Source organism: Capricornis sumatraensis, chromosome 1, assembly GCF_032405125.1.
Source record: "Capricornis sumatraensis isolate serow.1 chromosome 1, serow.2, whole genome shotgun sequence".
Classification (NCBI taxonomy): domain Eukaryota; kingdom Metazoa; phylum Chordata; class Mammalia; order Artiodactyla; family Bovidae; genus Capricornis; species Capricornis sumatraensis.
In genome coordinates, this window is record NC_091069.1 from 176,391,335 (window position 1) to 176,403,625 (window position 12,291).

A 12,291-nucleotide genomic window follows, 5' to 3' on the forward strand; every position below is an offset into this window, starting at 1 on the left:
GAATAAAATATTTTCTTCAGGGCTAAAACAACACAATCTCAAAATGTTAGAGTCACAGGCTTAACTACACCATGCTTACAGTGTCAGTCTATATTTAAAACAAATTTTCTCATGCACAGGAGTGTTCCTTTGACATTAAAATGGCAGTTTTTTTCTGCCATTATATTTTCATTAACTCTGCAATGATTTCTGTGGAGACTTATCTGTTGTTGTTAATCTGTTTTTTGTAGAACTTTGTAAGAACTTTGTTTAATTGTTAAAAGAAATTAAAAGAAAACAATTCCTTTTAATTGTTATAATCATTTGTGCTGGAATAGATGAAAAGTTTGGCAGTATATTTTAAAATATTTTATGAATATTTCCTATGATATATAAAAGATATAGACATAGATTTACCTAGAAAATATTTCTTGAGTGCTATTTATAATAAAAACATGTTTTATGTTTTAAAGCATTATCAATAACTTGAGAAAATATTCACTGCAAAAAAGGAGGACACAACTACATAGAGAGAATCCTAATGTTATAAAACTGAATGTATGAACATACACACATAGAAAAAATACAAAATACTAGCTAAATTTATCTATCTCTGAATGGAGGGATTAGACATACCTTTTCACCTTGACACTCAGCTCTAAGTTTACTAAATTTTCTATAATAAAAATAATTTACATTTAAAATCAGGGAAAAAATTGCAAAAAAAATTTTTATTTGTTGATAGATTCACACTCTCCCCTCTACCAACATTCTGAAACATACTAGGAATTGGGGGGAAAAGCAGTACACATACAGTTCAAATTTACAATTGATATTTATCTAGTTCCCCCAATTTAAGGCTATAGTTTGATATGAAAAATTGGAGAATATTTTTTCTACTTACCTTCCCCAACCATTGTCACGCCTATTGACATGCCTAAGAATTTGCTCTTAGTCCAGACATGAGCATTTACACACATTTTCCTCTCTGCACATTCGGCATAAAATCCTGAGACTGGAGGATGATGGGAAACCTGCTCAGCAACAAATCTGACCATATAACAGTCTGAACCCATCTGGTTCAAAGCCTCCTCTGATGGAGGTACATGATTTGTGATGGCCTGGGTAGAAGAGCTGTTAATGACACTGGATGCTACCTCACTTTTGGGCATCCTCCAGGAACAGTGAAACGTTTCTCCAATGATAGGATTGTATGGTTTCTTAGCAATGGCTCCCTTACGGCCTTCGTGAAATGAGGTAAGGTAGTACTCAACAAAACGAATCATCCTGTCCTCAGCTGTAGCTCCATTAGTGATGGCTATAAATAGGTCTGGATGAGACATAAAGTCTGCATACATTTCCAACAAGGATCGCTTCTCTAGGATAAATGTAGGAAGCACCACCTAAAACAACAATAACAACAACAAATCAACCAAAGAGGGAAGCACAAAAAAACAGTAATAAATACTTTCAGAGAATTGAGATGCTATTATACACATGAAACAAGAATGCTTTCTGAAAAAGAAAATTCAGAAAAAATTAAAACATGATAGGAAAAATTAAAATTCAAGAGAAGGGTTAGAAGATAAAGGTGAGGACCTTCCTGGTCTGGTCCTCTATTCTCCTATGAGATTTCTGCTTCTTTCAAGTCTGTTTCTTTATTTTGGTCTTTATATTCCTAATTAGAGGTCTTCTCAAAGACCTGATACATCTGTAGAGAATGATTCTTATTTCTCTGAAAATATTTCATTCTAGATGGATATTAAAAGCAGAGTCACAAAAGAAAAGTAATTTGTCTCAGTAAAAAATAAGTGTGCTATACTTTGAGGAAACCAAAATTGAAAAAGACACACGTACTCCAAAGTGCACTGCAACACTATTTACAAGAGCTAGGACATGGAAGCAACCTAGATGCCTATCAACAGATGAATGAATAAAGAAGTTGTGATACATATATGTAATGGAATATTACTCGGCCATAAAAAGGGATGCATTTGAGTCAGTTCAAATGAAGTAGATGAACCCAGAGCTTAATATACAGAGTGAAGTAAGTCAGAAAGAGAAAAACAAACATGGTATATTAATGCATATAAATGGATCCTAGAAAGATGGTGCTGATGAACCTATTCACTGGGCAGCAGTGGATATGCAGACATAAAGAAGAGACTTATGGACACAGACTGGAAGAAGAGGGTGGGACTAATGGAGAGAGTAGATGGAAACATATATACTACCATATGTAAAATAGACAGCTAATGGGAATTTTCTCTATGTAACAACCTAGAGGGGTGGGATGGGGAGGGAGGTGGGAAGGAGGTTCAAGAGGGAGGGAACATTATGTGTACCTATGCCTGATTCATGTTAATGTATGGCAGGAACAAGTGCAATGTTATGAATCAATTATCCTTCAATTAAAAATAAATTAATTTAAAAATATAAGCATGCTTAAAAGGAAATAGCCTTTCCAAATGGTTAAGGTCAAACAATCAATTCAGGACTTGAAGAGGGTCAACTAAAAAAAAAACAATCACTTCAAATTCCTAGATTGGATAAAAGTATCATAAGGGGAAAGACATAAGGGAAGAGAATGGTAATTTACATTTAATTTTAAGCACAAGAAGACTAATTCTAAGAAAATACCTTTTGATACTTAAAGTCAGGTAAATAGAAGGAAGATTAAACATTTTATTTAAAGCAGAATTGGAGAAGCACTGAAATTGGTTCAACTCTGTGACAAAACAATCTGGTAACATTTTTTCAAGAGCCTGAAGATTTCATATCCATTTAGCCTAATAATGATTCTTCCAAGAATCAAGTCTTAGGAAGTAAGAAATGTGAAAATAAAATTAAAACAGTCTATGTTTTTACCTCTGTACTGTGCTTAAGTCAGTTCAGTTGTGTCCAATTCTTTGCAACCCCGTGGACTGTAGCCCACCAGATTCCTCTATCTATGGGGATTCTCCAGGCAAGAATACTGGAATGGGTTTGGAGAACCTATGCCCTTCTCCAGGAGATCTTCCCAGCCCAAGGATCGAACCCAGGTCTCCCGCATTGCAAGCGGATTCTTAACTAGCTGAGCCACAGGGATACCCAAGAATACTCTGCTGCTGCTAAGTCGCTTCAATCGTGTCCGATTCTGTGCGACCCCACAGATGGCAGCACACCAGACTCCGCCATCCCTGGGATTCTCCAGGCAAGAACACTGGAGTGGGTTGCCATTTCCTTCTCCAATGCATGAAAGTGAAAAACGAAAGTGAAGTCGCTCAGTTGTGCCCGACTCTTAACGACCCCATAGACGGCAGCCTACCAGGTTCCTCTGTCTATGGGATTTTCCAGGCAAGAGTACTGGAGTGGGGTGCCATTACTCTGGGTCTAGTTAAATGATATGATAAAAGGGTACAAAGTAACCCTCTATAAATTAAATGATTGATACTAAGACACTTTCCCACCTAGCCCTCTTCTCCTCCCTAACTCCTACTTGCTTTACCTATCAAGCAAGAAGTTAGAAGAATTTTCCTCTAGGGGAACTTGACTAACCATAGAGGAAAAATCTAATGATACTAACATCAGGTTCCCCAACAAATTTAGATTACTCAGTGTTGAAAAGCACAGGCTCCACTCACATGTTCAAAACTTAAAATCAGGTTTTTAGTTCCTCTATACTTAAACATGAGTGGAAATCCAAGAAACAACAGATCTCTAAGAATACCTCTCCTTCCCTGGTGGCTCAGACAGTAAAGTGTCTGCCTGCAATACAGGAGACCTGGGTTCAATCCCTGGGTTGGGAAGATCCCCTGGATAAGGAAATGGCAACCCACTTCAGTATTCTTGCCTGGAAAATTCCATGGACTGGTAAGCTACAGTCCATAGGGTCACAAAGAATCGGACACGACTGAGTGACTTGACAAAGAAATATAAAGAAAATATACAGCCAAGACTGTACTCACTATTCACTTTCCTTTAAGTAACACTGTTACAGGGTACATATATAGGTGGTAAAACTATAAATGAAAGCAGGAGGATGATTAACACAAAAGATAAGTTAAGTAGTTACATCTAGGAAAAAACAGAGGACTACAACTGGAAGGGGCACTCAGAGAGCTTCCAAGATCTGGCAATGTTCTGTAACTTAATCAGAGGTGGGTACACAGGTATTTGTTTTACCATTGTTTTCTGAACTGTTTCTATGCACTCTAGCCAGTCTTCTATATGTACAATACACTTCACAAACAAAACATATTAACTGAAAAAAATGGAAATGTTATAAAATTGAATATAAAATATTATATAAAGAAAAACTGAAAAGAAATCACAAAAAGTAACATTTGTATTGTTAGGATGGTAGAATTATAGATTTTTTCCTTTCATTTTTCAAAAACTTCCTTTGAAAAGTTTATACTAAATTCATGACACTATTTTTAAAAGAACAAAATAACGGGGAAAATGGCTATTACTTATTCACAATATGCAAGTAAGGACCTTCTTTGTTGCTGTAGTCACAGTACCTAGAACAGTGTCTGGAATATAAGGTGGCCTGACATCACTTCATGGGAAATAGATGGGGAAACAGTGACAGACTTTATTTTTTTTTGGGGGGGGGGGTGCCTCCAAAATCACTGGTGATTGCAGCCATGAAATTAAAAGACGCTTACTCCTTGGAAGAAAAGTTATGACCAACCTAGATAGCATATTCAAAAGCAGAGACATTACTTTGCCAACAAAGGTCCGTCTAGTCAAGGCTATGGTTTTTCCTGTGGTCATGTATGGATGCGAGAGTTGGACTGTGAAGAAAGCTGAGCGCCAAAGAATTGATGCTTTTCAACTATGGTGTTGGAGAAGACTCTTGAGAGTCCCTTGGACTGCAAGGAGATCCAACCAGTCCATCCTAAAGGAGACTGGTCCTGGGTGTTCAATGAAAGGACTGATGCTGAAGCTGAACTCCAATACTTTGGCCACCTCACGCGAAGAGCTGACTCACTGGAAAAGACCCTGATGCTGGGAGGGATTGGGGGCAGGAGGAGAAGGGGACGACTGAGGATGAGATGGCTGGATGGCATCACTGACTCAATGGACATGAGTTTGGGTAAACTCCGGGAGTGGTGATGGACAGGGAGGCCTGGCGTGCTGCGATTCACGGGGTCGCAAAGAGTCAGATACGACTGAGTGACTGAACTGAACTGAACTGAATACCTTATAAAGCCCAACACTGTTCTTATGACTTACAAACCTAAATTTACTAGAAGACAATAAACACCACAATAACCAAATAAACTCTATACCAAATGCTCATTTTAACCAATTTTAAAACTAGTGTTTTCTGAACCACTAATACGAAAATATTTCTAGAATAAAAATGATACCCAGTTGAAATACTAAGATTAGATGAAAGATGAATTGTTAAATGGCTTTCTTTATTCCTAAAATATCTGCTTCTTAGTAGGTTATTAACTGAACCAACTTACAAACTTTCTTATAACTACTGTAAGTCTAAGTAGAGAAATATGTTTTTTGATTTTTAAATAATTCAAAGTGAATGCTAAAAGCAAAATTCTTTTTATTTAAGTTACATTTTCAGGTAAGTAATTCACTGGAATCAAACAACCTTTTAATATATACTTTTATTACCTCATAGGCATTGAAAACCTCAATTCGAAATATACATCCTGAAGTCAATTTTGAAATTCCAAACTAACGCAAAGTAGTGTTAGTAGTGATTCAAAATATATAATTCCACAGTAAGTAATGTTTAACATACATAGGTTTTGAACCTCATTGGCTTTCTAAATCAATGTCATGGATTAATTGTTAAAACAAATTAAGGCACACTCATTAGATAAACTGGGAATGGAGAAGATGGGCCTAAAATTAAAAACTATACATGAGTGCTTCTCAAACTTTAATGTATATATACATATTTACTGAAACGCAGATTCTGTTTCTCTAACTTTGAGACTGGGGCCAAGATTATACATTTCTAACAAGTTCTCAGGTGATGGTGATGATACTGACTTGCAGATTTTTTTTCTTCTTTCAGTTCTAAGGTATAACTGACAAATAAAATCATAAGTTATTTAAAGTGTACATTGTAGTGATTTGATATACACATATATAGTGAAAGGGGGCTTCCTTGGTAGCTCAGCTGGTAAAGAATTCACCTGCAATGCAGGAGATCCTGGTTCGATTCTTGGGTCAGGAAGTTCCCCTGGAGAAGGGATAGGCTACCTACTCCAGTATTCTTGGACTTCCCTGGTGGCTCAGATGGTAGGAATCCACCTGCAATGTGGGAGACCTGGGTTCAGTCCCTGGTTAGAAAGATCCCCTGGAGGAGGGCATGGCAACCCACTCTAGTATTCTTGCCTGGCAAATCCCCATGGACAGAGGAACATGGCAGGCTACAGTTCATGCGGTCACAGAGAGTCAAACACAACTGAGCAACTAAGCACAGCACACAGTAAAAGGACTCCCACCATCAAATTAATTCATGCCACATTTTTAAAGTAGCAAGCCTGCACACCAGGGGTGTGCAAACTATGGCCTTCAGGTCAAATCTGGCCTCCTGCTTGTGTAATATAGTTTTGTGTGGAAATACACCCATTCCAATCCAACATATTGGGTTGGCCAAAAGGTTTGTTCTGTAAGGTGTTACACGGAAAAACCCAAATAAACATTTTGGTCAACCCAGTATTATCCATGGCTGCTTTTACAAAGGCTGAGTTGAATACTGCTGATCCTTAAACAATATGGGTTTGAAATGTAGGTCTACTCATACATGGATTTTTTTCTCCAATAAATATATAAAATATACATGTAGAACATCATGTGCAAGACTCGTATTGAGGTGGATAGTCTACCCTTACACAGGCTTAAGGGGAGTAATACATAATATAAAATGAATATGTTAGTTTTCTTACTATTTCATAACTTTGTTTTCAAAGAATTATATTACCATAACTATCACACCTCTCTCATAATGCAAGAAACTGTGTATTATCACAGGTATGAGATTTTAAAAAATTGAACAATGTTTTCTATATTGTATCATGAATATGACTGTAATACTGTACTTCACAAAAATTTTATAACAATATTCATTAGTATATAGGCTAGGCTACCATGAAGCTTATTACACGAGGACACCATAGAACAATCATGTTGCTGCTTCATCATTATCAATGCATAAATTATTATACCTGTAAGTAAACATGAATATTTTTCATGTTCTTTTCATTTTTGATGTCTAGTATTAGTAACACATATAAACAAAAGTTGTATTGAATATTTATGTTACTGGTAAGGCTTCCAGTAAATAAATTAGTAGCTAAGTTTTGAGGGAGTTCAAAAATTATACATGGATTTTCAACTGCATGAGGGGTTAGTGTCCCTCACCCCTACACTGTTCAAGAATCAACTACAGCTGCCTCAGAGATCTATGCCCACATAGCTAAAAGCATCTACTATCTGATACTTTACAGAAAATGTTTGCTGACCTCTGTTACAGATAATACCCAAAATGTACTATCAAACATGGGAAATAAGAATAAAGCAGAAGGATCAATGACTTTAATAGTTTTATGGGATTAAATCCTTTTCTTTAGATCTTCCTATTCTGTATTCCAATGGACTCTTTTATTTTGCACAGAAACAAGACTATAGGTCTTTAGTTGCCACATGACTTAATCTGCAAAAAAACCCATCACATTTTTAATGAAAATAAGAAATGTTGATCAAGAGAAAAAGAAACCAACTCATAAAGATTAAAAAGCCCTGACAGCATTAACAATTATAGGTATAGTCCTGACCAAATGATCTTCATAGACTGTTTATCCCATTACTTACCCTTGTTAAGTCCATGCCCAGCTTGAGCTGTGATAAGAGATGTAGGATAACACTGCGCTGCTCTTCCACAGCTCCCAGGTCATCCTCCTTGTTGTCACAAGTATCCTCCACCTCATCATCTGCATTTATTTCTTCAGGTTCCTTGATGCAAAATAAAGCAAAAGTCTATTGCTACAAGTGTGTATCAATATGCACTAAGAATAAAAGTATAAACATCAGATGAAGACATATTGGGCCTAAACGAAACTGAGAGTAGACAAAAATCTTTCTGAAAATACAACTTACATCATTTGGCCATGGAATAGATTTCCTTCAATGAATGCACTATCACTGACATTGAACATATTGTTGCTTTGTCATAAGCATCACACACAAAATACATATACTTTGTGAAAATAGGATTTTTCAGGAAGAGTGAAAAAATGTCTCATCTGAAGCTTAGGCTTTGAAGGCTTTCTCCACCTGCCTGGGAACCCTACTGCTATCTATAATTCAAGATGTTTTGAGAATTAAATATTTGCCCCATTTTTAATACTGTAAAAGTAAAATTTTAAAGTGACTGTACATATCCAGTCTAACTTCTATAATCTGTATTTAGATATTTACTCATCCTTGGAGTTGTCAGGAAAAAACTTTGGGGATGAAGAGAATTTTAGGTGCAGGTATGGAAACCCTGTAGTTGATTATGCAGTCTTAAGACCACAAAACATTCTCTGCACAATTTTTCAATCAATCAATACAACAACCCCTTGAAAAGTCAAAATTGTTTACCCTCCTCTTAGAAAGGTCTTAGCTCCAAATAACTGATTAAAAGAAATCTAATTTCATTTCATTTTTAAAATTAGATTTATTTATTAATTTTGGCTGTGCTGAGTCTTTGTTGCTGCACATGGGCTTTCTTTAGTTGTGGCAAGAGGAGGTTACCCTTTATTTGTGGTGCACGAGTTTCTCATTTCAGTGACTTCTGTTGCAGAGCACAGGCTCAAGAGCACGTGGGCTTCAGCAGTTGTAGTTTCCTGGCTCAGTAGGTGCAGCTCACTGGCTCAGTAGTTGTGGCACAAAGGCTTAACTGCCCTGTGGCATGTGGAATCTTCCTGGACCAGGGATCAAACTTGTGTTCCCTGTATTGGCAGATGGATTCTTTACCACTGGACCGACCACCAGGGAAGTCAGAAAAATCTAATTTCTTATTTTTATTTAAACAACAAGTAACAGTTTCAAATCCCCAAATTCTAAATAACCTTATTGGATGTCACTTTCCATGTTTATGTGGGGATGGAATATGATTTTTCTCAGGGGTACCTCTTTTCATTACCTTTGTGCAAGAGAGCTTTCATGAGTATATTATCTTTGGTAATGTGTTAAATTTCAAGTTATGAGGGTTTTAAAAAAGAAATGATTCTGTTAATGTCTCTGCTTTTAATTTTCTCTTCCCATAAACAAATCTTATCAAATAGAAGCCCATCTGTTCTCTGTAGCTAGACAAAGAAAACCAATCCTAATCAGGCATAAAATCAAGAACTTAATATTCTTAAAATATTAAAAACAAAATACAAAACATGGTGATAGAGATGAAAAATAATGAATTTCTGGTCATTCTTTTGCCTTTATTCTCCTTTTTTCTTCTTCCCTTCTATCATCGCTTCTATCAATAAAATCTTTATTATATCAAATTCTGATAAATCAATTAATAGTCCAGCTCAAAAAGCAAAGAAGACTTAAAGAGCCTCTTGATGAAAGTGAAAAAGGAGAGTGAAAAAGCTGGCTTAAAACTCAACATTCAGAAAACGAAGATCATGGCATCCAGTCCCATCACTTTATGGCAAATAGATAAGGAAACAATGGAAACAGTGCCAGACTTTATTTTTTGGGCTTCCAAAATTACTGCAGATGCTGACTGCATCCATGAAATTAAAAGATGCTTGCTCCTTGGAAGAAAAGCTATGACCAAGCTGGACAGCATATTAAAAAGCAGAGACATTACTCTGCCAACAAAGGTCCGTCTAGTCAAAGCTATGGTTTTTCCAGTGTCACACATGTGGATGTGAGAGTTGGACTATAAAGAAAGCTGAGCACCAAAGAATTGGTACTTTTGAACTGTGGTGTTGGAGAAGACTCTTAACAGTCCTTTGGACTGCAAGGAGATCAAACCAATCAATCCTAAAGGAAATCAGTCCTGAATATTCATTGGAAGGACTGATGCTGAAGTGGAAACTCCAACACTTTAGCCACCTGATGTGAAGAACTGACTCACTGGAAAAAACCCTGATGCTGGGAAAGATTGAAGGCAGGAAGAGAAGGGGATGAAAGAGAATGAGATGGTTGGATGGCATCACCAACTTGATAGAGATGAGTCTGAGCGAGCTTCAGGAGTTGGTGATAGACAGGGAAACCTGGTGTGCCACAGTCCATGGGGTCACAAAGAGTCAGACGTGACTGAGCAACTGAACTGAACTGAGTTGAGTCCAATTCATTTCTTCAGAAACCAAATGCAACAATTCCTTGCATATACCACAATTATTTATTTTTATGACCTTAAGGAAAGATTCCCAAAGGCGTATTTCTCAATTTTCCTTTTCTATAGCTAGTAAGTCTGTCAGGAAGCACTTCCTGTAATCCACCCTAAGTCAGTTGCATAATATAGTTTAAGTATATTTGTGAACGTATACTCATTATAAATCAGAGGGAAAAACTGATCATTTGAGAAATGTAGAGGGGGAAAAATACAGATATTGATTAAATAATGTCCTTCAGCTTCTGAATGGTACTATTACATTTGAGGTCAGAACCTAGGACACAGATTAATAGTGCAAATATAGCCTTAACGTTATTATACACAGTTATACACATAGTTTATTGTGTAGTTTACTCTAATGAAAATAGTATTAAACTAAAGAGATAAAACAAATTTGATAGAAAAGCTAAAGAACATATTTTTGTTATCTTTATAAAAACAGTCAAACACTTAATAAAATAGAAAAAAAAAGGAATTCCATTCGTGAATAAATACTGATTCTAAAGTATGATATGAATGGAAGATTCTGGAAACTCTCTTCTTCTCTTTTTGAAAAGCCTCTTCTTAGAGATCACGCCTTTCTTAAAGAAAAGCTTAAGGTTAAAAAAAAAAAGCATTACCAAAATTCCAACAAACTGCTCAAATGTATAAAATCCCTACAAACTCAGAATGACTAGTAAATACAGTGGCAAAAGCAGTTGAGTTTCTAGGAATTCATAATATCTGGAGATTGCATGGCAAAAGGAAATTCCACAAAACTCATACCAATGACATTTTTTGTCTTCCTGATTTCTGACTTGGGCACTAGGGAAGTGTGGGCTTCATTCTAGCCTCTAGCATTTATCTTCTCTATCACCTAACAGCAACATTTCCAGCACTGTAATACATGTTTCCAGCTTGCACTGATACTTATATTCCAAAAAAGGCATATGTAAAATTTTGAAACAATTCAGGTCTATTCTTGTATGCTTGAAAGTGAAAGTTGCTCAGTTGTGTCTGACTCTTTGTGACCCCCTGGACTACAGAATCCATGGAATTCTCCAGGCCAGAATACTAGAGTGGGTAGCCTCTCCCTTCTCCAGAGGATCTTCCAAACCCAGGGATCAAACCCAGGTCTCCCACACTGCAGTCAGATTCTTTACCAGCTGAGCCACCAGGAAAGCTTGAGTGGAGTCTAAAATCTTTTGTTAATTGAAAAAAAAAGAATCTATGCACTTAAGAGTTTTTTCTGTTTGCGCTGGGTCATACACTAGGTTACTCATTTCAAAAGGTTTGGAAATTCAACAGTCCTCTCCCCTACATCTCTGTGCCCCATCCCTACCATATGTCTCTATCCTGATCTCCAACATGTTTTGTATTCTCATTTAGAAGAATGAAAATGTTGTGGAGTATATGACCTATTGTTTGTAATTTTTCACAAAAAATTATAGTCCTGATCTCTGAAAAGCTTTGGTTTCATCATTTCCAAACTGTTTTTCATGTACATTAACAATTATTAAAAAAAAAATTATACATCCTCTTCCCACATAAAATTCAATATGTTTATAAACTATACTAAACCTTTTCTCTTAAAAAGTTTTCTTTCTATACATCTGTGTCTCTTTTGCTGTCTCGCATACAGGGTTATCGTTACCATCTTTCTAAATCCCATATACGCGTGTTAGTATACTGTATTGGTGTTTTTCTTTCTGGCTTACTTCACTCTGTATAATAGGCTCCAGTTTCATCCACCTCATTAGAACTGATTCATATAAGAATCGGAGAAGGCAATGGCAACCCACTCCAGTACTCTTGCCTGGAAAATCCCATGGACAAAGGAGCCTGGTAGGCTGCAGTCCATGGGATCGCTAAGAGTCGGGCACGACTGAGCGACTTCACTTTCATGCATTGGAGAAGGAAATGGCAACCCACTCCGGTGTTCTTGCCTAGAGAATCCCAGGGACAGCGGAGCCTGATGGGCT

The 12,291-nt window shown here is 36.7% G+C and overlaps 1 protein-coding gene across 1 annotated transcript in view; it reads right to left on the reverse strand.

The window, feature by feature from the left end:
* OSBPL11 (oxysterol binding protein like 11) overlaps positions 1–12,291 on the reverse strand; it is a 97,449-nt gene that overhangs the window by 28,710 nt on the left and 56,448 nt on the right. The window contains exons 8-9 of the mRNA XM_068974210.1: positions 7,816–7,956; positions 884–1,382 (exon numbers count right to left, since the gene is read on the reverse strand). Coding sequence (XP_068830311.1) covers positions 884–1,382; positions 7,816–7,956 — 640 coding nt within the window. The remainder of the gene's footprint in view (positions 1–883; positions 1,383–7,815; positions 7,957–12,291) is intronic.